Below are 26157 nucleotides of genomic sequence, written 5' to 3' on the forward strand. Positions count from 1 at the left end.
CTAATCTAGCATATTAGGTACGCTGAGTCATTCAACGAAAAGTAGATTTAGAAAGTTACACCGAATAATTCAGCGAAAAGTAGATTCAGAAAACTGCGCTGAATGGTTCAGCGCAACGAATCTCAGCCGTCAAATCAAAAAATAAATCTAGACGTGCTAAATCATTCCACGAAAAGGTGATTTTGATTATGTTGAACCATTCAGCGCAACTATTCGTTAGTATAGTTCATATGGAGAAAACTGGAATTAACAAATAGACAATATTTTTCTTTTTCTTTTTTGAACTACAACATTTTTGATTTGTCTAGCAGCTAAATCTAACCCATGGAACTTAGTCGGACGAGATCCATCTCCCACTGTTTCACAGTACTGACTCATTTTAGTGAGTGGACTAGTCTCTTTCCGAAACTCGCTCTTCTTTAGGCACCTTCCAGTCCAAATTCCCAATAACAATTCTATTTTCTGCAACACTAGCCGTCCCATCTCAGTTATAGACCCTGCACGCTGCACCTACAATCTTCCCGATGCACATGTTTGGTATCCCCTCCATGGACCACGGCCTTAATATCCACAAATGTAGACCCTCCATCCCTACGTGACAAATAGTCAAAATGGTACCACCTTAACAACAATCAGAGGTGGACAGTTTTCGGGGTATCCCACCATCCAATTAGCAACAACATGGTATAGGTTCGAATCTAACCAAATTAACCGACTCCTTCCCAAAAAGTCTTCTTAACTAATCTCATCTCATGGGTAAATACGTAAATTAACAATAAAATTATACACATATCCCGATATAAAGGGGTTGCCCCAAGACCTATCTTTTTACAGAAATCTAAGCTACATTGTCGGCTTCTTTCAAAAAACTAAAACCTCAAAAATATCTCTCTCTCACACAAAATTTTGTTTTGCTTGAGATGAGAAGCAGAGAAACCAAAACCAGAGACAAGAAAATTTTCTGAAATGATTACAAGAAGAAGAAGAAGCTGAGAAAGGAGGAACAACAAGAGAGAAAAATCTCAAAGTCTGAGAGAGATCCTTAACGTCCGCTGTAAGGCAGTGATAAAAAAAAAAAACTGTGAGATTTTTTTGAAGATTTTTCTGGGGATGAATGAATGAAATATTGAGATTTGTTCTAGCTTTTTGTGCTTGTGGTGGGTGATTTCCAAGTATTCATTTCATCTCCTTTTTATTTCTTCTTTCTCTCGTTTTGTCTTTCTCTTTAATTCTTATTCCGGGTTTGTTGTTTCTCTGACATTTCTTCTTTTTTACTGACAAAATAAAGAGAGGAAATTGAAAAAATGAAATTTTAGATCTGGGTTTTCGTTTCAAGAACGGAAAGAATCCGATGCTACACAGTAAAAAGATTCAATTTTTTCTTTTTGAGATGTTATAATTTTTCATTTCCATTTTGATTTCATTTTTTCTAGGAGAAAATGAGTTGTATTGAGGGTTTTAGAAGGAGATTTACATTATCTGATCAAATGTCAATTCTTGATACATCTTTAAATCTCAGAGATCTATTAAGAGTAAGAGATGATCATCATCAAGATAATAGTAGTAGTAGTATTAATGTTGGTGGTGGTGGTAGAAATTCACTTGCTGGATTAACACTAGGTGCAGTTCTGGGTTGTGAAGATATTAATGTTCTTAACAATGGCAGCAGTGATGAATCAAATCATAATCATAATCAATTTCAGCTTCCACAACCACCAATTAGAACTCCAAGTAGAACTCTTATGGATATCATTAAAGATGAAGAATCAGGAACATCATACAGAGGGCTCAGCCTTGAAGAAGATAACAGCAGCAACAGCAATAGTAATAAACAGCAGAAGAGTTGGAAATCATTCAAAGATCGTCTTCTTCTCCGAAAAGCAGCAGCAGCAGCTGGGTTAACATCATCATCAAGTAATCCGATTGTTGTTTCTGATGATGATTGTGGTGGGATGGTGGGGGAATATTCTTCAAGTCCTAATAACAGTGGAATCAGAAGAAGAAGTTCTTTCTCAGTGGTTTCACAAACAACAACTTCAATAGTTTCCCCAACTGTTGTTACTGATCATTTCCAAAATGATTCTAATGAGCAACAAGGAAATACAGTTTCTTCTAGTCTAGCTTCATCATCTTCTGAACCAGTTGTGATCATGAGATTAGCAGCTGCATTAGCTGCTGAGAGAGAAGAACAGAGACAACAATCAGTTTTGTCATCATCATCATCACCAGTAGATGCCCAATTACAAGAAAACAGTACTACAGATACTACTAGTACTGTTCTTCAAGTTGCAGTAGAAGGAGATGATCAACAAGGAAGTCCAACTAATCAAACCCAAACCCAAACCCCAATTCAGAATCAAAATCAAACCCAAACCCCAATTCAGAATCAAAATCAAAGAGGGGTTGTTGTAGTTAATGAAAATCAGCCATTAAGGGTTTCATTGATGGCTTTGTTAGAAGAGACAGTGGATTACAATAGACAGGATTTGATGGATATTGAAGATGAAGAAGGTTATGATCAAGATCAGGCAATTGTGGTAGATAAAGTCCTCCACAGTGATAAAGAAAAAGGATCAGCAGGAATGACTATTGAAGAATACAAGTGCTGTGTGTGTATGATAAGACCCAAAGGAGCAGCATTCATACCATGTGGACATACATTTTGCAGACTCTGTTCAAGAAAGCTATGGGTTAACAGGGGTAACTGTCCTCTTTGCAATAGTTTCATTTTGGAAATTCTTGATATCTTCTGAAAAACAATCATCATAATCAAAATGAATAGTGTTATCCATTTAGTAAAAGATAAAAAAAAAGATTAAATAAAAAGAAATAACAATTTGTGATAGAATGAAAACAGAATCATGAATTGGTTTTGTTGTTACTCTCTCTTTTCTTTGTCTTTCTCTTTGTTTTCAACTGATTTAAGCAATAATGAAACACTATGTACAAACAAATTCTCTATGTATCTATCTTGTTGCACATCATTTTCTTTTGACGTTCATGGTGGAATCATTGGGGGGTTTCTTATCTGCTAGTTATTGGATCTTTTAGTTTAAGTTGGATATTCGGATGACTTAGAAAGTTAAGGCAATGATTTGTTGTTTGTATATATCAATTGCAGAGAAAGGTAGTGATTATTATTGTGTTTAGATACAACTTCAGAATTACGTCTAAATAGAATCATAGAAGTCGAAAAGCAGGGAAGGATTGCATGAATTGACATGGATTGTGGAGGCCTGTGGTTGCCATGGTTCCAAAATTATTACTGGAATTGGAGAAGCCTGGTGGAAAAAGAAGCTATGCACGAGTTGGAAATCTATTTTTGTGGAAACAAATGAGTTGATGTGGTGACCAACAGGAAAATGCTTATCCTGTGATATGCTGAAGTGCAAGTGCTGAGTTCTGTGGGTTTGAGGGAACTGAAGACTTCACTTTTCACGGAAAAGAAAATACTCATTGTAACTGCGGAAAATCTATAGCTTCACCCAAGTGTTGAATCTCTTGTTCTCGACTCATTTCAACTTCAAACCCCAAAAACAATTTCTAGATCTGAGTTTATTACTCACAAAAATGATAATAAAAGTGTTATGATGTAAAGGAGACACTTGATTTTTACATGGTTCGATCATAATCGATCTACATCCATGGTTGTTCACTATGATCAATTGATTTACAAGATAAGACTCCATTAATGAGCTTTTGGAGCTCTTCTAGGTCTAGTTTTGGAGAAGAAGATGAAGTTAGAGAAAAATAATCTCCTTCTCTCTCTTAGATTTTTTACTAGAGAGTAGAAATGAATTTATAAAAATGTCATTTACTTACAAATTAAGATACTATGTTGACTATCCTAGGGATGTTATACTACTTCGGCTTTCATTTGGCGCCACATGTCGAGTATGGTATTTTGGCATCTACATTTTGCCCTTTTATCCTTGAGTATTGCTTGAAGAGCGATCCTTAAAGAGAAATCCGTTTTGGTATAGTTCTTGGAGCGAGACGTGTGGTGCTTGAGTGGATGACTTTGACCTTTGCTGATGAAGGAACGAGAGAAAGAATAATAACTTGAAAAGTATATACTTGCCTCTTATTTTTTTGCGAAGTTCCGAAACTTTGATGTCGCGCGGAAGTATCATTCCCGAAATACGAGGCATGAAGTATAAGAAGTACGAAGTATGAGGTACACGAAGTATCTTTTAAGAAGTATTTTTCATTAATTATCTTCAAGAAGTATTCGTGGCGACAAATATAGTCTTCAAGAAGTATTCGTGGCGACAAATATAGTCTTCAAGAAGTATAAATAGTAAGAATTCCGAAGTATGCGAAGTAACCCTTTTTGATCATTTGCCCTTGTCTTCTCGCGAAGTAAAAAGAGTCATTCTTTGGAGTAGACGTATTATGTAGCGTGTGCAATGAATATATATAATGAATGTGGCGAAAACGTTTATGCAATGCTTATACGATGGACGAACACGAGTAATATGCTTACCTAAAGTTGATAAAATGAAATGTACAGAGTAGGTGTGTGTTACTTAACTCATTTAGTCCTGAGAGTGTTGATCTCGCTTCGTGTGGTTTCGATTCCTTATCGCATGGTTTTGGTTCTTCGTTCATGCATTGATCTTCGCTCGTTCATGGCTCTTTGCATGGTTACTTTCTTTGCCTCATCAATTTTGCCCTTGCTCCAAGTTCTTTCCTTGATACAACCCTTCTTTTAAACGCTTCATATCTTTTCCTTCTTCGTGAGCATCTTTTTTCTTGCTGCTCGAACTTCGCGCTTCCTTTCCTTTGACGTTACTTAATCGTCCTCGTGGGGTTCACTTCTTTTGATAACAGGTGTTTCCTCTTCGATTACTGTCATTTCCTTTTCCTTCGTCGTTTTTCCATTCGGCTTTATCTCGCACTGATTCGCCTTCTCCAAACCTTGGTCCTTGGTTATGTCTTTGCTGGTATACCGCGTTATTATTCCGTGAATCATGATTCCTTCGTCTTGACTCCTCATGCCTAAGATTTTGATCAATACATTCCTGTTATCCACTCGACACAGCTACCCACTACGCAGAGATTACGTTCGACGGCTCATCTTTCTCGTATTTTAAGTCGTCTTCCTCAACGTGTATCATTCTTGGTAAGAGCCGAGAAGCTCCTTCTATTGTCGGGATCGGCATAACCTCGCTAACTTGCCTCATCTTTTCCTCCAGGGCTACGTATTCCTCATGATACTCACTCAATTTATTCATTGTTAACGAGTTTCGGATGATGAATATTTGAATGCACAACAGGTCAGTCGGGATCAACGCATTCACGAAGGCTAAGATGAAATTTCTCTCGTCAACTCTCCCTGCTAGCTAGCTGCATACCATTCTCCACCTCGTTACTAACCCTCGCAGACTTTCCATGGGTCTCCTTCTTAAGTTGAATAGAGTCTCCATCTCTGGCCTCAACATGTTGTTACTTATATAAATTGTCAGGAATATCCTATGTAAGTCTTTGAACGATGAACTTGACCTTTCAGGTATCCCATCAAACTATGCCAATGCTTCCCCGGGTAAGCTCGCAGGAAAGTATTGTCAAAATACCGCATCATTTCGTCCCCATTGCATCAATGAAAGAGTGTACCGTTTCAAATGTCGCACAACACTTTCTGACCCGCTGAGTATACTCGCGAGCGTTGGTAGCACACATTTCTCAGGGATGTTCGCGTACATTATCTCGTGGGTGAATGGATATTTGTACGCCTCTTCTACTGTCTCCGCCAGCTGCACCCTACCACCTCTTCACGATTTGTTTATCAACGTCCTCATATCTCGCAGTTCGTCCAAGACCTCCTGGTTCAAGTTTCTTCCATTTTCTGCACGACGGTTGCCTCTCACTTCGTCAGGCCTTCCTTCTTCTTGTCGAAGCTCTTCCTCGTGTGTCCGATTTATTTCGTTGTTATTTCCAATGCCCTTCAGATCCCTTTCTTCGTTTCCTCCTTCTTTGCCCTCCTCCGTCGTCCTCGTGAGCATATCTCCCTTGTCGTGAGCATACCTCCTTTGTCCGCTATATGTGTGCCTCCTTTTGCTTTGATGGATGAAGGAACTTAAGCTATCCAAAGCGAAAGTAATATAATACTCCTTTGTTGCCTTTGCCCTCGTTTTGTTTGATGCCTTACGTCTTCATGCAAAGTAATATGGCTACGTCTCCTCTTCAGGATTATCTTCGCTTTGTTACCTTCTTCTTCGCTTTGCCCCTTTCTTTTATTTTTGCTTTTGTTTGCTTTCTTTCTCTTCCCTCTTGTACATATTTTGGGGTTGTAAATTGTTATGGGTTAGGTTTTGTTGGCTTCTACTTGTATCTATTGGGTCTTACCAGCCTGTTGAGTAGGACTTAACGTGCCCTCATCTTCTACTTGTATGTGGCTATACGAGGTCTTATTGCGCCTCCTAATTAAGGTATTATTTTGCCTCATCCTTTTTGAAGGATCTTAATTCGAATAATAATCCATCTACCTCGCTTTAACATTTATTTTATTTTTCTCCGCGAAAATGCGACAGGCCTAGTTGTTCCCATGAACATTAGCCCCATGACATTGCCGTTTTTTTTGGTCAAACAACTCCCTAATATAGAGGGTTCCATCCCTTTATATTTCCCCTGATTGCCCCTTCAAGGAGGTTAACCCTAACATGCATGTTGGTCTCCTCCCATCCAGTTATTACGACAGTCAGTTGTTTTCGTGACTTCTTATCACCTTCGCCGATATGGCTTGGGGTTACGAAGCCACACCCTAAGTGAGGTTTCTTTGGGATCGAGTGCATCATATCCAATACCTGCCGTACGAACATGGCCGGTAACGCTCCAGACGTCCCAGGCACCCGCAGCTCAACCGTATACATCGGCGCCTTGGTCATATTTCTGCACCCCTTACTGAAGGCCATCATAACAAGGGACCCTCAACGGATATGTCTTATCATTGCCCCTAGCTTATCTCTCTGAGAGTTATTCACGACATGCGTTAGGTCTTGCCTCTTGCACTTTCATGCGAACTAGGGTGCATGTCGTGGATTCTCAGCCTTCTTAGGCGAAGGTTTTAAGTTTCCCTAGAAACTGTTTTACTTCGTGGGTCTTATCAGCCTCCTAATATGAGGTCTTACTCGCCTGTTTTGAGGTCTTATTTCGCCTAAATATTTCTCTTTGTTTATATGTGCCTTATTTTACCCCTTTTCTTTGCTCTTACTGACTCGTAGCTTTCTTCTCTTAATCTTTGCATATCATTAACGCTTGTAGATTTATGTTGCTCAGGGGCGGATCTATGCCCAGACTAGGGCTGGCTTAAGCAAGCCCTAAAAGCCCAAAAACCTTTTTTTACACTACCTATTTTACTTGGGATGATAAAAATAAGCCCAATTAATAAGCTTAAGCCACCCCTAAGTGAAATTTCCAGTTCCTCCACTGATGTTGCTGTTATGATTTATTGAGCAAAAGCTTATCTCTCTACGATGGGAGTTCGCTGCTGGTACATGAGATGTCATTCGTGTGTAAGCGACTTCCAAGTTCAGTTCGTGTCACTCGTGCTCATTCGTTCTCTACCTCTCGCTCACTTTGCTTCGCTGAACTCGAATTACTTATTCTCGTACTTGTATTTTCCTTCGTTGTTTTTGCGGCTTTATCCGAACCGGATCCTCGTTGCACCTTAGTTCGTATAATATCCAAGTGAGATACTCCCCCGAGTATGAGTTAGTATGTTCGCTGTGTTGGAGTTGATTTATTTCTTCGTCGATGATTTATCACATCGATGGCTTTGCGTGTTTCCTCTTTGGAACCGCAATCACCCTTTCCTCCTCTCCGTCGATAATTTATCATATCTACGGCTTTGCGCGTTTCCTCTTTGGTACTGCAATCATCCTTACCTCCACATCGTCGCATCCTTCCTTGTTCTCTTACTTGTCTTCTTCGGGTCACACTGGAGCTATTCGATGAAGTGTAATTACTATCTCATCTTTCTTTGTTTGCACGGATCTTCCTCTTTAGTTGATTCCGCCGTCTTCATCGACATTCTCTCCCATCTCTTCGTGAGTGGATTCCGTCGTCCTTATCGTCATTCTCTCTCATCTCTTGGTGAGTTGATTCCTCTTTTACGATAGTCTCAGTGATCTTTCTCTGAAGTTATTCTTGTTATTACCGCCGCCCTGCCACTGGTTCTCGTTGTGCCTTTCTCCCGTAACAGACGTTTCTCCTCTTTCCGTTTTACCTCTCCTTAGAATATCCATAAATTCCCTTCGTAGGTCATGATTTTCTTTACTTCGCAAGCTGCTTTACTTTGCCGGTTCCGGATTGGTTGTGGGGACAAGGTGAATTGCATGACTCCTTGATGTCGCCGATCCTCCGTTTCAATCATCCTTAAGATGAGCGTTGATGCCCCTCACGACATAGCTTCAGCCGTTGAGTCCTACGCTTGTTCATCCCTTCCGCCTTTCCGTTGTCCATTAATGCTCTTCCAACCATGGTTGCTCCCCCGTTTGCAATAGTACACGCTTCTTTTACTGGCTAGGTGGTTAAGGCTTGCAATCAGTTTCTTTTGAACCTTTGGAATTATGGCGTTCTCCACTGCTCATCATCGGCTCTCGGCTATAACTTTTCTTCCTTGCTATTGGTTCACTTAGCTCGTCACTGGCGATGTAAGTGTGCAACTTCGACTTTATTCCTTCCTTGGAGTTTCTGCACGAAGCAACTCTTCCTCCGTTTTTTCTGCATCGCTGGATCGATTGTACTTCCTTCCCTTCAAGTAAAGGGTAGAAATTCATACCTCCTTTTTACGCAATGGTCTGTCTTGTACCTCATTTTCTTTCTCTATCTTTCGATTGATTTCTCCCCTTTCCGTCGTCTTCCCTTCCATTTTCCCTATCTCTCGTTTTGTGAACCGATTGATTTCGCCCCTTTCAGTCGTCTTCCCTTCCATCATATTCTCCCTTTTAGGTTGGTCTTAGCTTCGCTGGAACTATCAACTTCGCAGGGGTGATTGCCTTGTTTCGTCCTTGGATGCTCGTTATCAATCATCGTGAATTAAAACCTTGACGTTCCACATGGCGTAGCTTCCGTCATCGACCCATATGCTTGCCCTAGCCCTTCTTTCGCCTCTCATCTTACCACCTTCTTCTTTGGTCGATTGCTTCCGTGAGTCATCATTCTCCGTTGCTTGCTCCTGGTGTGGCCGAATGTTTCCTTAGTCTTGCAAACTTGTCCTTTTCTAATGATATTCTGGCGAATCAAGCTTTGGCTTCGTTATATTCTTGTTACTAACGGAGTATGCCTTCCTTTACTTCCTGATTACTCGTTATATGCAGTAATCACGAGATGCCTGGGTCACTGGGGTTGACGAAGTGAACCGTTGATTGCGTTAATTCGTTGGATTTAGCCTTCCTTCTTCGTTAGCTTTGGCTTTGGCACCGTTAGTTGTCTTTGGCCTCCCACGAAGTAACTTTAAGTCTCACTTAAATCCCACGAAATAGCTTTAAGTCCCACGAAATAGCTTTAAGTTCCACGAAGTAGCTTTAAGTTTCATGGAATATCTTTAGCTCCACGAAGTAGCTTTCATCCCACGAGGTAGCTTTAGTTCCGCGAAGTAGCTTTCATCCCACGAGGTAGCTTTAGTTCCGCGAAGTAGCTTTCATCCCACGAGGTAGCTTTAAGTTCCACGAGGTAGCTTTAATTCCACGAAGTAGCTTTAATCGTTCGAAATATGTTCTCAGCATCCACGAAGTATGTTCTCAACATTCCACGAAGTTCTCAACATTCCACGAAGTATGTTCTCAGCATTCCACGAAGTTCTCAGCATTCCACGGAGTATGTTCTCAACATTCCACGAAGTGGCCTTGCCATGAACTCAATCATTGTGACGAGATAAGAGTTTGCTGCTTGCGTGCAACTTCACTTCGTGCTACTGGATTAACCAGTTTTTACATGAATTTTGTATCACACAAATTCGATTCTTCGGCGTATTTGTCCGACCAGCTAACTGAGCTCTTCCTTCGTGTTACTGGCGAGAAGGGGTTCTCGTTGTTCTTCGTTTTAGTGTGTATGAAACTTTCCCAAAGTTTTGCTCAAAACTTCCAGATCTGAATAGTTGAACATAATATTAAATAGATTAAGGAAGAGATTTATCCTTTGAGCTCAGTCCCCCCTCCTTCTAGCGCCAAAATGTAACTACGGAAAATCCATAGCTTCACCCAAGTGTTGAATCTCTTGTTCTTGACTCATTTCAACTTCAAACCCCAAAAACAATTTCTAGATCTGAACTTATTACTCACAAAAATAATAATAAATGTACTATGATGTAAAGACGACACTTGATTTTTACATGGTTCGATCATAATCGATCTACATCCATGGTTGTTCACTATGATTACTTGATTTACAAGGTAAGACTCCATTAATGAGTTTTTGGAGCTCTTTTAGATCTAGTTTTGGAGAAGAAGATGGAGTTAGAGAAAAATATAATCTGATCCCCTTCTATCTCTTAGATATTTTCTTAAGTACAGAGAGTAGAAATGAATTTACAAAAATGTCATTTACTTACAAATTAAGGAAACTAAGTTAAGATAGTATGTTGACTATCCTAGGAATGTTATACTACTCCGGCCTTCATTTGGCGTCACATGTCGAGTATGGTATTTTGGTATCTACACTGATGCTGAGAATCCTACATTTTGCAAAGCAACCACACTAAATTGCACATCAAGGTTTTGACAATTGCTTATTCGGTTACGCATGATGCATATACCATTAGCTTTCTTGATACTGGAATCTGAACATTTCTTTTGACTAACAATCACTAGTACACACAATCTCATGACCGCTACGGATCACTGTTTCGTACATGTGAAAAATACTAGAACCACCCTACTATATGGGTTCAATATTTAGAAGCCCCACAAAATGGATCATCCACTATCAACTCCATACTTTCATATTTTGATATTTCCAGGCCCAATACTTTCATTTTTAGGGCTTCATAACGAAAATGTTTTTTTCGCTATGACAACTTTACCCTTTTCTATCTAAACAAGAATAAAATCAGTAGATATTTTCATTTCTAAATTTTCTTTCTCTCTCTTTCCTTTCTCTCATCTGTGGAGAAACCATTTCTAGGGTTTTCTGAGATTCATTTTCCACCTTGCGAATTGATTTGATTCAATGGAGATTTCGTAAAAATCATTCATCGTTGATGGAGAAGATATCAGAGAAGATTCATTCACATGATTAATCATCATCGTCTTCATCTGATTTTGATAATGAAAAGGAAGTTAAACATCAGTCAGTACCTAAATCTTCATCAGCAAAAGGTGTTCATTCTGCTATTAATCGCCTCTTGGGAAGGAAGAAACCTGTTAATCATGTCTTTGGTGGTGAAAAGCGTAAGAATCTCACTACTGATTTTTTGTGATTTTTTGTAGATTTGTTTGGTAGTTTGGTGGTTGATCTAGGTTTTTTGAGGTTGAATTTTGAGCTTGAAGTTCTAGATTTGGTTTGATTTTGTTTGGATTTGAAATAATTTCTGATCTGGTTTTAGTGGACTTAGTTGCATGTTATTGGAGGTGGATAATGATTTGTTTTACCGTTAATTTCATGATCGATGCACTTGATTGGGGTTTGTATGTAAAGTTGATGTCAATTCCTAGATGTTTAGTTTGTTTTGCTTGTCTGTGATCTTATCGAGGTTTGAGTGGATGTGATTTCTGTGTTTTTGTATACTTAGATTAGGATGTATGAATCAATTAAATATTAAACATGTGAAAATTGAAGTTATATTGATCGGTATCTCACTTTGTAGCTGAACTGATTGATTTCGTGGATCTGATTAGATTTACGAAGGTGGAATTTGGGTATTACCAAGCTTGTTATAGTTGTATTTATAATAACTTGCAATATATATAACATAAACTTTATATCCCAGGATGTGTAACTAGCAGTTACACATCCTGGTAGTTACTGCTAGATCCTCATCCAAACTGAATGATGGTCCTTTACTGAGAACAAGCTGGCCATAAAGCAACTGCCGAACAATGTTATCTAGTCATTCTAATATGCATGATATACCTTTTCATAAGAACTTGCAATATACATAACATAAACTTTATATCCCAGAATGTGTAACTGCTAGTTACACATCCTGCTAGTTACAGGTTTCGGATAACTAGCAGTTAGACATCCATATGCCAACATATATAGATACCTAGAAATGTGGCAATCACAATCAAATTTTATGGAGTCATGTTTACCTGAAGCTCACTAGACAACACCATCCTCATCTGCTTAACCACTTTTTTGGTATCATTATCAACACCACCACTCCCTGCAATCCACACATACACGTAAACAATGTATATAGTTATTAAGAGCCTTATTTTTCTGAAAATTCATTTGGTCAATGTTGTCCTAGTAATTGAAAACAGAAACACTAAAGATATACTTTGCTTCATGTCTTAGCAATTGAAAATCAGAAACTTGCATTCATGGACAAGCATTATAAGATTATATTGAATTAAACTATCTTTTGCGAAGGTACATAAGTATAGATTGACTTAAGGTAATGAGAATCACAGAACATGTAGCTTATTTGTTTGAGCAAGATTGTTACTGAAATTTGAAACCGTCGAGTTTGTTGAAGGTAAACTTCAAGATATGCATCTGTGTATTCCTTTTCAATCATCGTAAGAGAATAGAATTACCGCAATAGCTAACAAAACATAACATGTAGCTTATCCAACAAACACATTTCCGATGCCAGTGAACTTCCCTCTGCAAATAATTGATAAGACAAGTTAAAGATCACCATTACTTCATATATCAATTTGTTTACTTTACAGTCCACCTACATGTCTTTTTGAATTTGAGAGTTGAGAAATTATTTTGTTACGATCTGGCCCAAAATTATTTTAGTAAAATTGATTGGTTGATTTATGAATGCTTAGATTTTTCGTTATGATTAATGTGTTGTGAATTTTCTGCTGCTGCAGCTGCTGATGTTTTCTTATGGAGGAACAAGAATATTTCAGCTAGTGTTTTTATGTTGCTTATCTTGACTACATATGTTGAGTTTGGTTAACGAATCTATGGTGGTGTTGATGGTGGAGATGCAGGTTCTGGAGGAGTATGAGGAGGATGTGGTGGTAGAGGTGGTGGTATTGGAGCAGGTTTGAAGGAGTATTTTGAAGTCAGTGGTGGTGTTTTTCAGAATTGATGAATTGAAGGAGATGATGAGAAGATAAATGATGAACTATTTTAAGTTTCTACTACTGGTGCTAGTGGTGACAGGTAATTAGCTGATTTCACAAGGTTCTCTTCTTTTTTAAATGTTTATGTTTTTGTTGTGATCAAGGTTAACTTGTTCTGATAAATTTACTACGGTATCATCCCTATCAATGATTGGTTTTTACTGTTGACTTATGCATCCTTGTAAAGGTAGTATATGGATTTTGTAATTTACATCAAAGGGGTCAATGCTTTCAGTTGAATGAATGTATATCAAAAGGTAGTATATGGATATAGGTCTACACATTACATCTGTTCAACTGCACATTATACAAGCCATATGCATGACAGTTTGCACATTTAACTAGCATTGGCAGACTATATATGTGTAACTAGTAGTTACACATCTAATCAAATGTGTAACTTCTAGGTACGCAAGCTAAATGAATGTGTATCTACTAGTTACACATGCAAATTAGATGTGTAACTTATAGTTAAACATGTTAATTTGATGGGATATGCATATGTAACCTAACATGAAACTTCTATTTAACTGTAACATTTTTAATTTTACCTTCTTTTTGTAGAATCTGTAACTCTGTAAGGGTGAACTATTAAGTTTTGTATACTTGCTCTAGTTTATTCAGTTATGAGATAGATTTGACTATTCTGTGGCCATTGGTTTTTTATTTTTGGATGTCCTGTTTTGTTCATTTGTATGAGAAGTGTTCTAGCTGCTATGGTACTGATATCATTTGCTTGTCATGTAGTTACTAAGAAGGCTGACCCCAAGGTGCTGGCTAACAAAGCTTCCAAGGCTGTCAAAGATGGAGCATCAACCATTAAGAAGAAGGCTAAGAACATCTGCACATCAGTCACATTTCACAGGCCAAAGACATTGCAGAAGGCAAGGAATCACAAGTACCAATGTATTAGTGCACTACCAAGGAACAAGCTTGACCATTACCAAATCCTGAAATACCCACTCACCACCGAGTCCGCAATGAAGAAGATTGAAGACAACAACAAGAAGAAAACAAGGATGCTTTCAAGAAGATGTACAACATCCAGACAGATAAAGTGAACACCGTTATCAAGTAAGCCTTCTTGATTACTTACGACTAGATACTTATTTTTATTGAAAGGTAGTATATGGATATAGGTCTGGAATGGTTTCACTTAACTCATACATCTGTATAACTGCACATCACACAAGCCATATGCATGACAGTTTGCACGTTTAACTAGCATTGGCAGACTATGGATGTGTAACTAGTAGTTACACATGCTAATTAAATATGTAACTTCTAGGTACACAAGCCAAATGAATGTGTATCTACTAGTTACACATGCAAATTAGATGTGTAACTTATAGTTACACATGCTAATTTGATGGGATATGCATATGTAACCGAATTATGAAACTTATATCTGTTATAGTGGTTATATTTATGAAATTGAGGAAAGAACATCAAGTCCTAGTAGTACGGAGTAGTAGTGGATGCAGATTAGACTAATTAGATGCAGGTTATACTTATAGTTACACATGTTAATTAGATGTGTAATTTCTAGTTATACATGATGATTGTATGTGTAACTTATGCTAATATGCATGTGTAACTATTGTTTACATGTGTAACTACTGATTACACATGCATTTTTTTTTTCCTGGGTTCATATCTATACCCTGCTAAATCAGTTGTGTGATCATTTTTTGCGATATTAATGTGCTAGCACAAGGTTCCCAGGTGTTTGTATTATTCTGCCAGTATAATTACTGTCTGAAGCTTTACTTTCTGTTGCTTAAAATGTCCGTCGTCATCGATAATATGAAAATTGCTTAGGTACATCTAGACTAGCGCAATAAAACGTTTTTCTGTTATACAGTGCTAACAACGTATTTCTGCTGAAGCAGTGATATCTTAATTAAGAGCTTTTCATTCACTTGCAAGGTTAACTGTTTATTTTATGCTGGTAATTGCTTGATAGTCACCTCTCGTTTTTGCTAGTGTTATTCATTTAGAGATGGATTTGCTGATTTTATGTTGACATATCTAAGTCTGATGCATGTGTAACTCCTAGTTACATATTCAGATGCATGTGTATCTGCAGTTACACATGCTATTAGATGTGTAACTTTTACTTACACATACTGATTGGGTACACTACCTATGCTGTGTAACTCTAGTTACCTAGTCATATGCTGTGTAACTGCTAGTCTACACTAGCCAGATGAATGTGTATCTCCTAGTTACACATTTATATGCATGTGTAACTCTCAGTTACACAATTCTGCATGTGTAACCGCTATCTACACTAGTCAGATGCTTGTGAAACTGAATATACATTGTTTTATGTCCGTTCTTTTAATCGTATAAATACCGATTGTTTGTGTATTTCAGGTTTAGATACTTCATAAGCTTTTGCTTAAACGTGGGTAATGGTCTCGCTGGAACTGGAGTTGACGTTGAATACACAAGTTAGCTGCATGTGTAACTCTCAGTTACACTAGATAGACACATATGTAACTCTCCAATTACACTAAACAGATGCGTGTGTAACTTCTAGTTACACATGCTAAGAAATTATTGTAAATGAATATATTAAAGTAATAACCTTTTTTTTTTTTGATGTCTATTTTTGCATATATATACAAGTGTACTTTGCATTACCATATCAAGATGTGTAACTTCTGTTCACCTGCCATATGCATTGTTTTGTTTACCCTTCACACTGTATTTTATTAATTTCGGGCCTACATTATAATTTTGGGCCTAGATTTAAATTTTATTTAATTATGGGCTTGACAATATGCATAAGGGTATCAAGGTCTTTTAAAAACTCGGGGCCTAGATTTAAACTTTTTTTAATTAAGGGCCTCATATTATGGGTTATCCATGGGTTGGGTCTGAGCCTAATTTCCCCTTCGTACATTTATATTGAAATGGATACACTCATTTGCATCATATGCTTATTACAACTATCCACGAGCCCATGCAACAAAGAAAAATTAAAAGCCGCAACGTAGACTATACGGGACTTAGTATTGAACTATAATCCCCTCTGGAAGTCCGGGGTTTCATCTGAAGCCAACTGTATGCTACTCATCTGCTGGGAAACAAATGATATACAGCCCGAGATTTGATCACTAAGGATGGACGGGGCACCTATCAGGTTGCGTTACAATATATATCTGATCCCCAGAACTGTTGTACAAATCCTGATTCCGGTGCCATGTCCATAATGCATGTGTGTCATTCTTCATCTGCAACACACATGATAAGGCATTGTCAGTTTGTGCTCTTATTTAGTTTTTTGAAGCTGCCAATGGCAAAAAATTGAGATCCTCTAAAGGTGGAAACTTGCAAGGAACATCACAATGAGGAAAGCATCCTTACAATATACTGGCCGATAAATCATATTCATGTGAGCCCACGGGCTGGTGTAATATAAAGGTGGTATCGACAGATCCCAGCTTGTGCGTGCAAAACTCTATAACATTTAGGATTCCTGGCACAAAACTGCGCGTTTATCCAGAACAGAGCCAAAACAATGAAAGGAAGGAGGGAGTACCTCTAGGATGCCATGACCGTAGCTACTTTCTCGGTATGCACTGAAATCTGGTTGCTGATCCCAGCAAAATTTACCCGCAGCAGGGCCTGAGGTGAAATTAAATGCGCAGAAGCCACCCATATCATCTGGTGTTGTTGATAGGTCTGGACAGTTACCAGGTTCATCGGCATGTTTGACAGCCATCTTCTCTCTATTGCCTCCATCTCCAATAGTGATGTAATTAAACAGGACCGCATGGATCCAATGTGTAGTTATAGACACGATTTGACCTTTCATAGGCATGGACCTAATTTTTCTTGAAAATAAAATAAATTAGCATGTTGATCTAGAAGAGACCATTCAGACAGAAATGTGAATGGCGGCGACTCAGACAATCCAGTCAAAATCTAGTTTCGATTATGATATACGAACTTCAGTATACTTGGTAGAAAAAAAATGATATAGAGAGTAATTAACGTAAAAGAATAAAACTTTTCCGACTTACATGTCCATTGAAAACCAAGTCAACACCATATGAGTAGAGTAAGTCTTCCATTGCCACCCTCATACACTCAACTTCTCTGTAATGAGCTTGGTAGGAACTGTACCACGGTGCGTGCCATGTAGCTACCAACCATGGAGTTACTGATCTGTCCACATTAGCCAAATCCTTTTCCAACCAGTTGTATTGTTCCCCTGTGATGGAATAAAGATTAGGCCATTTTATAGTTCAGCAGTATTTACTACTTAAAAATGAAGTAAAGCATTCATCCGTGATTCTCTTTGGATCAACGTGAGTTATAGCTGAAAGAAGACGGCAGCGAAAAACATAATTTACCTGTCTTGTTATAGTCGATGTAGGCACCAAGCATAACGAAATGTATGCCACCTACATTGAATGAATAATAGAATGTGGAGGAAGATCCACTTTCTTCATTAGGGAATGCAAAGCGAGAACTATAAGCTACAAATGTCTTGTTATCAGCTTGGGCTTCTAATTCATGATTGCCTTCTACCACCATTATCGGAAGTTTAGATATCAGAGGCTGCATGTACCTGAACATGCATATCAGACGTCACATACAGAGAACACAACAGAATGAAGCTTATGAAAAGCCAGATATAAATATTTCTCAACAAGGCATAGTTCAAGAATAATGTAAGAATGCGTTCCGAATTTACCTTCCCCAGTAATCCCAACGAGGCTGGTAGGTTCCATGGATAGGAGTATCTCCAAACGAACAAGAATAGCAGTCAGACCCAGTACCATTTGTAAGGTACAGATTCACGTAACAAACATCACCAACCAATAACACAAGATCAGGGTTGTTACTTATCAGGTGGTCGATGGTCGATGTTGTGTTGTATGTCAGACCCAAATCTCCAACAATTGCAATCCTGTCAGAGTAACTCGTAGGAGAAGAAATTGGCATGGTCTTGAAAGAGAGCACAGGACTCAAAGCTGGTATAGAAGGATCTCCACATTGATAAAAATATTGTGTGCTAGCATTCAAGCCTGTAAAAGGGCATAATAAGGAGGAGATACATGAAAATAACACCTTAAAACTAACCTCCCTTGAACGCTGCAACACACATACCTGTGAGACGAACATGGTGTATAATTCCGGAAGTGTAGTTCTTAATACCTTCGAAAGGATAAAATTGATTGTAAACAAGAGAATAACCAGTAACTTCCCGCACCCATGTAGAGTTTAACGTTCCATAACTATAACGAACTAAACTCCCAACAGTTTGCAGATCCAACGGCGTTACATTATCCCCAATTTGATATTCCCCTATAATTTTCATTCAAGAAACACACAGATAAGCTTAAACACACAACACAAACATGTAACAATAACCAGCCCAATTTCAGCTTTATAAGCAGAATTTTCATACAAGTATACGAATTTGCAATAATGGAACCCAAAATGAAAATTGATACCTGTAATCCAGGAAATGGAGACAGAATCGTAAGAGACAGATAGAGAGACCGAGATCTGTTCAGGTCCAAAACCCGTAACATTTCGTTGCACACGATCTGTATCAGGTAAATCAACAGCAAATCCACGAAGATTCTCATCAAATGGAACTGTAACTGGATCAAACGCATGAGCAATGCACTTGCCTACTGGTTTTTAAAAACCGGAAGCACATGATGTGGGCGGGATATCAAGTATTTGGAGAGTTTGTTGCTTACTTTCTTTACACGATTTAGAGGCTTAGATGTAGTCTGCAGTCATGGCTATGCGCATGCATGATACTTGTCGTGCCAATTCAACATAAGAGTATTCAATCCATGATTTTTGCTCTAGTAGATAATTTCTGCCATAATGGCATGATATTGGCAACGGCAGCCGGTGATGATGGTGGTGGCGGCAGCGATGGTCACTTACCTTAAATATAAAAGGTTTCATTTTACAACATGATGTGTTATTCCTCGAAGAATAAGGAATACTTGAGGTTTACGGCTTTGCGCAATGGGTTCCCATGTGCTTTTGCACAAATACAAATCACTTGCGCTATGGGTTTCCATCTGTTTAGCAAAAACACATGAGCGACGCAACTCCCTAATGTCCGATGTCTCAGATAATGTGCCTTTGATTCAAAACTTAAATCCAGGAATAGTGAAATAAATATAAGTCGACAGTGAGATTAAATGTAAGTGCTGATTTAACATGAATATTTGGGTACAACTTCATTCTCTGAGAATAGTTTATTGCTTCACCTGTATTTCAACATAGATAGATACACAAATAACTTCAAACCGTAAAGAGTATATATACATCTGACACTCTAAAATCCCGCCTTTTGATTTCTGAAGATCCGGACCAGAAACAACGGAATAATGCTAAAGGTAGGGTTTAGCAAAAACAATATTAATCTAACACTCTAACAGGATATGCTTTTCAACAGAGTGAACTCTATATGTACAAATGGTAACCAAGTTCAGTTAGAAGCGGTATTTTCTCCCTCTGTAGCATGGAGGGTTAAGAACGAACGAATGCAAAAGCATAAAAATTAGTCAGTAAAAACAAATATCCAGTAAAATGAATATCACTTTTTGGACCATATAATTTGTTTTTGCTAGAAAATTAATTGATGTATGCATAAAAAACCTAATCTTAAAAATCGCAAGAGAATTTATGAATTTTCAGATGGCAATGATTTCTTACTTTAAAATTGCATTGACATGAAAAAAAACACAATACATGGAGCTTACCAAAGCCTTGAGAAGCCCTGAAAAATATCCTAACAAAACATCTTGGATCCTGGAAAAGACAGCCAAACTGTGTGTGTTATCGTCCATGGTGTGGGTGCGATTCGTGTTGGTTTTGTTCTCTTTGTTCTCAATTGAACAAAAATATCATCTGCTTTCTTACTAAAATGGTGAAGTCTTATATCTGCCGAAATAGTCACAGCAGGGGCAGTGGTGTCGCTGACTGCCGATGTGAATGCATTAATGTTATATGGTGCCACACGATCTAGGACATTTAGTTAAGCTGGACAATAATCAAAGTTGACATTTAGTTTTTGTCTTGGAGTCCTAGATCTAACCCGAGTTACACCAACACTGAACCGAGTTAGTAACAAAATCCAAACAAAAACAATAGAACTTTGATGACTCAGTAATGATTCAGTTCTTGGCTTGCTTTACATTCCTTTGGAAGAGAAAAATAACACCTTTTGCCCAACCTTGTTGGTTTAGACATTTACCAAACGGAACATTCAAATCAATAAATAATACAAAACCCAAAACGGTGATGCCAATCTAAATTATTCTTTTATTTGGAATTTGATAAAATTGGATTTGAATTTGAAATTGAAAAAGAAATTAATGTACCTGGTTAAGGTGGTGGCTTGGTGGTGTTGATGGCTTTGCCGGTTTTGGTAATGGTGGTGGGGGTTATGATGGTAGTGCTGGTTAAAGTGGTGCTAATGGTGTTGCTGTTATAATACACAAAGATACAGCGTCATAAAACACATACAGTTACATCAAGGCTAACTAATTAAGTAACAAATTAAAAAAGGAACTGAAATCATTCAGTTGGTAACCAATATGAAGCTTGTTAGTGTACTTAAGTGACAGTTTCATCAAAAATCTTGAAAGACTACCTCTTATTTGTGTGAAGCAGAGTAAAAACCTTATACTAAAGAATCGCAAGATTACTTAAACCCACCAGTATGATATACTAATTAACCGGTGGAATATATTGAATTGAACATTCAATCCCCAAATGAGTAGTTTTAGTTAAAAAATTTTCACTTGGGTATTTTGTCAAATAGTTGAAGTTCATGAAAAAGAAGTTATATTTTACACAGTTCAAGTTAACCCCAAACTTTACAATCAGTTTAATTGAAACTTCCTTTTCATAAAACAATTAAATCTACATTGGGTTTGAAATCGAAATTGCATTTGGAATCGGAACTGAAACTAAAAAAGAGATGCATGTACCTGGTTATGGTGGTGGTGCTGATGGTGTGTAATGATTAGGTTAGAGATGAATGACGGTATTTGACGGTGGTTGATGTTGCTTGTTAAGTATTTGACGGTACTTAATGCTGGTGCGGGTGGTGGTTGACATTGCTGGTTACGGTGGTGGTGACGGTGTTGTGGTGAAGGAATGATTAATGGCGTCGAAGCTTGGAGTAGAGATCGAAATTTTGCAGCGGGAAAATTATAGAACACCGAGGGGATTAGAGCAGCGGTTGGTGCTGCTTCGGCGGTGGTGGTGATAGTCTTGGTGCTGGGTACGATGATGACGGTGCTGGTTGTATGTTGTGGAAGGAAGAGAGATTCGTTTTTCTTAGGTTAGAGTTTACATGGTGAGATAAGTGATATGTAAAACATGGAGGGGTACTTTAATCTTATCAAGTGGACATGACCACCAAAAAGAAATCTTTTCTTTATTAAAGTAAGATTATTCTAGATAGCAACCCGTACTTCACATCGGGAGTTCGGCGAGATTGAATTGACGCAATTGAGCACTGAGCCGCTACCAAGACTCCGGAAAGAAAGAAGGAAATAAGAACAACTAAAAATGAAACTTGAAAGTCTTAATAAATCTCAATGAGACAAAGTGTCCCACGGTGAAATACATAAACCTATTGTAATCGAATCTTTGTTGAAAGCCTTGCCCGGCAAATAACCCTTTTAAGCAAAGATTGATCTCGCAAACTCCGTCACAGATGCAGCATCCATTTGAGCATTATTTCTAACACTAACTTGAGCTAGAAACATATCAAGTCCCTTATAAGAAGGTTTAAGAGCTAAAGCAACTGGATAACCAACCTGCACGCACCGATTCTACAACTCTAAAGAAAAGCAAGATTCTAATAACAGAGATGCAGTAGCTCCCCGCCATTATCAATCCATATCCTGTTAATTAATGAATTTGGAAATTTATGCACCATTACGAAGAATATTTCCAAAACTAAGTGGAAATATAACATTACCTAAATGTTCCGAGCCGTGCAGTTGTGTAGCTTGTAGGAGTGATATATCGCACATGTTAGTAAGTATGCGAAGTGAAGGCTATATAACTTAAACGAGGGAGATCGCACACGCCAAGATTGAGATGACGTAATGGATGATATCAACAAAGTCACGAGTAAAGTGTGAAGATCGGTGCGAAGTATGGTCTGTGCGAGAACGAGTGATTGTACATGAGCGAGTGTATCGCATAGAGATTCCGAAAATAAAGGATCTCTTAACTGTCATCCACTATGTAAGGTCTTATATAAAGAGGAGAGGTTATTAGTTGTGAGGGGTTCTTTTGGTGAGTGTTAGATAAGAAATCAGGAGAGAGAAAGTAAATCTAGGAGCAAGTAAGATTGTTGTAATACTTGTATCCATCTTGTAAACCTACTTAAGTCTTGATAAATCAATGAAGAGTTTAATGATGATTATCTAATATTGATTATAGTTATAGTGGAGTGTGGTTGTGAGGAAACTTGCAACTACATTTTTGGCGCTAGAAACAGGGACGGGTGATAAATCCCGTTAGAAAGTTTACAAAATCTTGAAAAAGAAGATAGATCTGAAGATTTAAGGAAAACTAAGAAAGAACAATAAAGAATCTATGAAAAAAGCAAGAGTCGTAACAATACAAAGAAGAGGTAGGGATATGCAATGTAATTCTATAACCAAAGAATCAATCTCTGATGCGGATTTTCAAGCGGGAATAACTGGAAGGATTCATAAGCGAAATCACGAAGGAAAGAAGGTGGAAACGGTAGAAAATGAGTCTCCATTAAAAGAATGAGAAAAAGTGGAGATTACATTTGCCGCAGATGAAATCCCAGAAGAAAATCTAAACCAAATTAATCCATTGGTAATCACAGTTACAGCTGAACGAGGAAAAAAATTTGCGATCAAAAATAAATCAGAGGAATGGATGATTGATAGAACGCTGATAGATACAGGAAGCGGAGTTGATATCTTATTTTATCGCACATTCAAAGCAATGGGATACCAAAATGCAGAGATGACACGTCCAACATATAATATACATGTATTCAATAAAGCAGTCACAAAACCAAAAGGAGAAATTGTGATGAGAATATTACTGGGAGAAATAGAAACAAAGATAACACTATGTGTGATTGACATAGAATCACCATACAACATGTTATTAGGAAGGCCATGGGTGCATGTGATAATGGCTGTAGCATCAACATTGCATCAATGCATTAGTTTCCTAATTCCAAATGGTATAGGTGAAATCAAAGGAGATGTTATGAGTGGGAAGATTTGCAATCGCATAGATGTACGAAATTATGAAGGAAGAGCAAAAAAGCAAAAAGAACGATGGAGAAAAGCAAAAGAACTAAAAAGGGAGGATGGGCTTCGGATATATATGATCAGAGCGAATGAGGGAAAAGGAATACCAAGTGAAATACCAGTGAAGGAAGGTGAACAGATTAAAGGAATTAAAGGACCAACACCAATGGGAGAACAAAAAGAAAACTTCACTGCAGTTGAACCAACGAAAGAGATAAACGTTGGATCCGAAGACAAGCCAAAGATATTACGAGTAGGAACTAAAATGGATAAAGAAGAAGAAGAAAAAACGATAAATATCTTGCGAGAATATAACGATATCTTCGCATGGAGTATGGAAGAAATGCCAGGAATAGATCCGTCTGTCGCATACCATAAATTGGACATTAATAAGAATGTAAATCCGTTCAAACAAAGAATACAGAATATTGCAATTGATTATCATCCTCAAATAGAAGCGAAGTTGTAGAAAATGCTGGATGCAGGAATTATAAGGCCAGCAAAATATCCAGAATGGATAGCAAACATGATAATTGTACCAAAAAAGAATAAGGGGATGAGGATCTGCATAGACTTCACAGATTTAAATAAAGTGTGTCCTAAAGACAGTTTTCCTTTACCACATATCCCTAAAATGGTAGAATCGGCATCGGGAAATGGTAGAGTCTCGATGCTGGATGGGTATAAAGGCTATAATCAAATCCCTTTGGCTGAAGAAGATCAAGAACATACTGCTTTCTTCGCACCAAGAGGTTTATACTGCTATACGAAAAAAGCCGTTTGGATTGAAGAATGCGGGTGCGACGTATCAAAGAATGGTAGAGAAAGTATTTGAAAAGTGGATACATGAAACATTAGAGGTCTATGTAGATGACATGCTAATTAAGAGCAAAGATATGAAGGATCATGTTGACGATTTTCGAGAAAAATTTGAACAGATGCGACAGTTCAATATCAAAGTGAATCCAGAAAAATGTGTCTTTGGTGTATCATTAGGAAAATTTTTGGGTTACATAGTATCCAAAAAAGGAATAGAAGTTGATCCAGAAAACGTACAGGCAGTTAGAGATATGCCACCCCCTGCAACGGAGAAAGATGTTCAAAAACTAAATGGGTTGATAGCATCGTTGGGAAGGTTTATCTCGTGTTCTTCGGATAAGTGTAAACACTTTTTCAACATATTAAAGAAAGGAACCAAATTTAAGTGGACAGAAGAATGTGATAAATCATTACAAAGCATAAAAAATTACTTGGTGAATTTATCCATTATGCGAAAGACGAAGCCAGGAGAGGAACTGTTACTCTATTTAGCATCAAAATCACATGCATTAAGTGAAGTATTGTTACGTTCGAATGAAGGAATAGAAAAACCAATATATTATATAAGTAAAACATACAACTCAGTAGAGAAAAAATATTCAAAAATTGAAAAATTAATTCTCGCACTAGTGTATGCATCATTCAAGCTTCGCATTTATTTCCAAGCTCATAAGATAAAGGTATTAACAAGAGTACCAATTAAAGCCACAATGAAGAATTCAAAAAGATCAGGGAGAGTTGAAAGGTGGAATACACAATTAGGAAACTATGAAATTGGTTATGAAATTTTATCTTCATCAAAATCTCAAGTTCTCACAGAGTTCCAATAGGAAAAGATGAATATGTAGAAGATATGATGGAAGTGGATGAAGAACATGGGAATCCTAAAGACTTATTAACTGATCGAAATCCAAATAGATGGGAGATATTAGTCGATGGATCATACAATGGAGAAAGGAATGGAATTGGTATTGTATTCATTTCATCAACAGGAGCACGAATGGCTTACTCATTCAGGTTGGAATTCGCATCCACAAATAATGAAACTGAATAAGAAGCAGTGGTGCATGCACTAAAACTAGCCATTGAAATGAAGATAGAAGATGCGCGAATAACTAGTGATTCCCAGTTGGTAATTCGTCAGATAGAAGGTACATATAGTACAAATGAACTATCTTTACAAACATACAGGAAGCTGGTTATGGAGTTAGCAGTGCGAATTCCAAAAATAAGATGGAGACATATAGGCAGAAAGGACAATAGACTCGCAGATGCATTGGCTTACATACCATCCATGTTAGTAGATCCGGTTGCAAGGGACATCAAAATACAAACACTTCTTTTACCATCTATAGAAAAAGGTGAAGAAAAACAAACAGATGTGATGCTAGTAGAAGATACGGAGGAGGAAAATGTGAGTGAAGATAAGGATTGGAGAACTGAGATCCATTTGTATTTAGAAAAAAGAGAAGTACCAAGAAAAAGGTTAGAAGCTCATAAATTAAAAAGTCGTGCGACAAATTACGAATTAAGAGATGGTGTGATTTATAGAAGATCATTTCTTGGACCTTCTATCGGATGTCTTACGTGAAAAGAAGCATGGAAATCTTAAAGGAATTACACTATAGAGATGCTGGCAATCATAGTGGAGGAAGGTCACTCGCATACAGAGCAAAGATTCAAGGATACTATTGGACGTACATGCATGAAGACGCAAAACAAGTCTCAAGACGATGCGAAGAATGTCAGCGTCATGGAAAAAAGATACATGCACC

General features: G+C 37.8%; 1 protein-coding gene and 1 pseudogene across 1 annotated transcript; one reads left to right on the forward strand and one right to left on the reverse strand.

Moving 5' to 3' along the window:
* The first annotated feature begins 1439 nt into the window (after nt 1–1439).
* LOC113279770 lies at nt 1440–2753 on the forward strand. Its single transcript, XM_026528437.1, has one exon. The coding sequence runs from the start codon at nt 1440–1442 to the stop codon at nt 2751–2753; it is 1314 nt and encodes a 437-aa protein (XP_026384222.1).
* Nucleotides 2754–16136: 13383 nt separating this feature from the next.
* LOC113279771 lies at nt 16137–22145 on the reverse strand (annotated as a pseudogene).
* Nucleotides 22146–26157: the final 4012 nt, after the last annotated feature.

This window comes from Papaver somniferum, chromosome 5 (genome assembly GCF_003573695.1).
Source record: "Papaver somniferum cultivar HN1 chromosome 5, ASM357369v1, whole genome shotgun sequence".
NCBI classification, from domain to species: domain Eukaryota; kingdom Viridiplantae; phylum Streptophyta; class Magnoliopsida; order Ranunculales; family Papaveraceae; genus Papaver; species Papaver somniferum.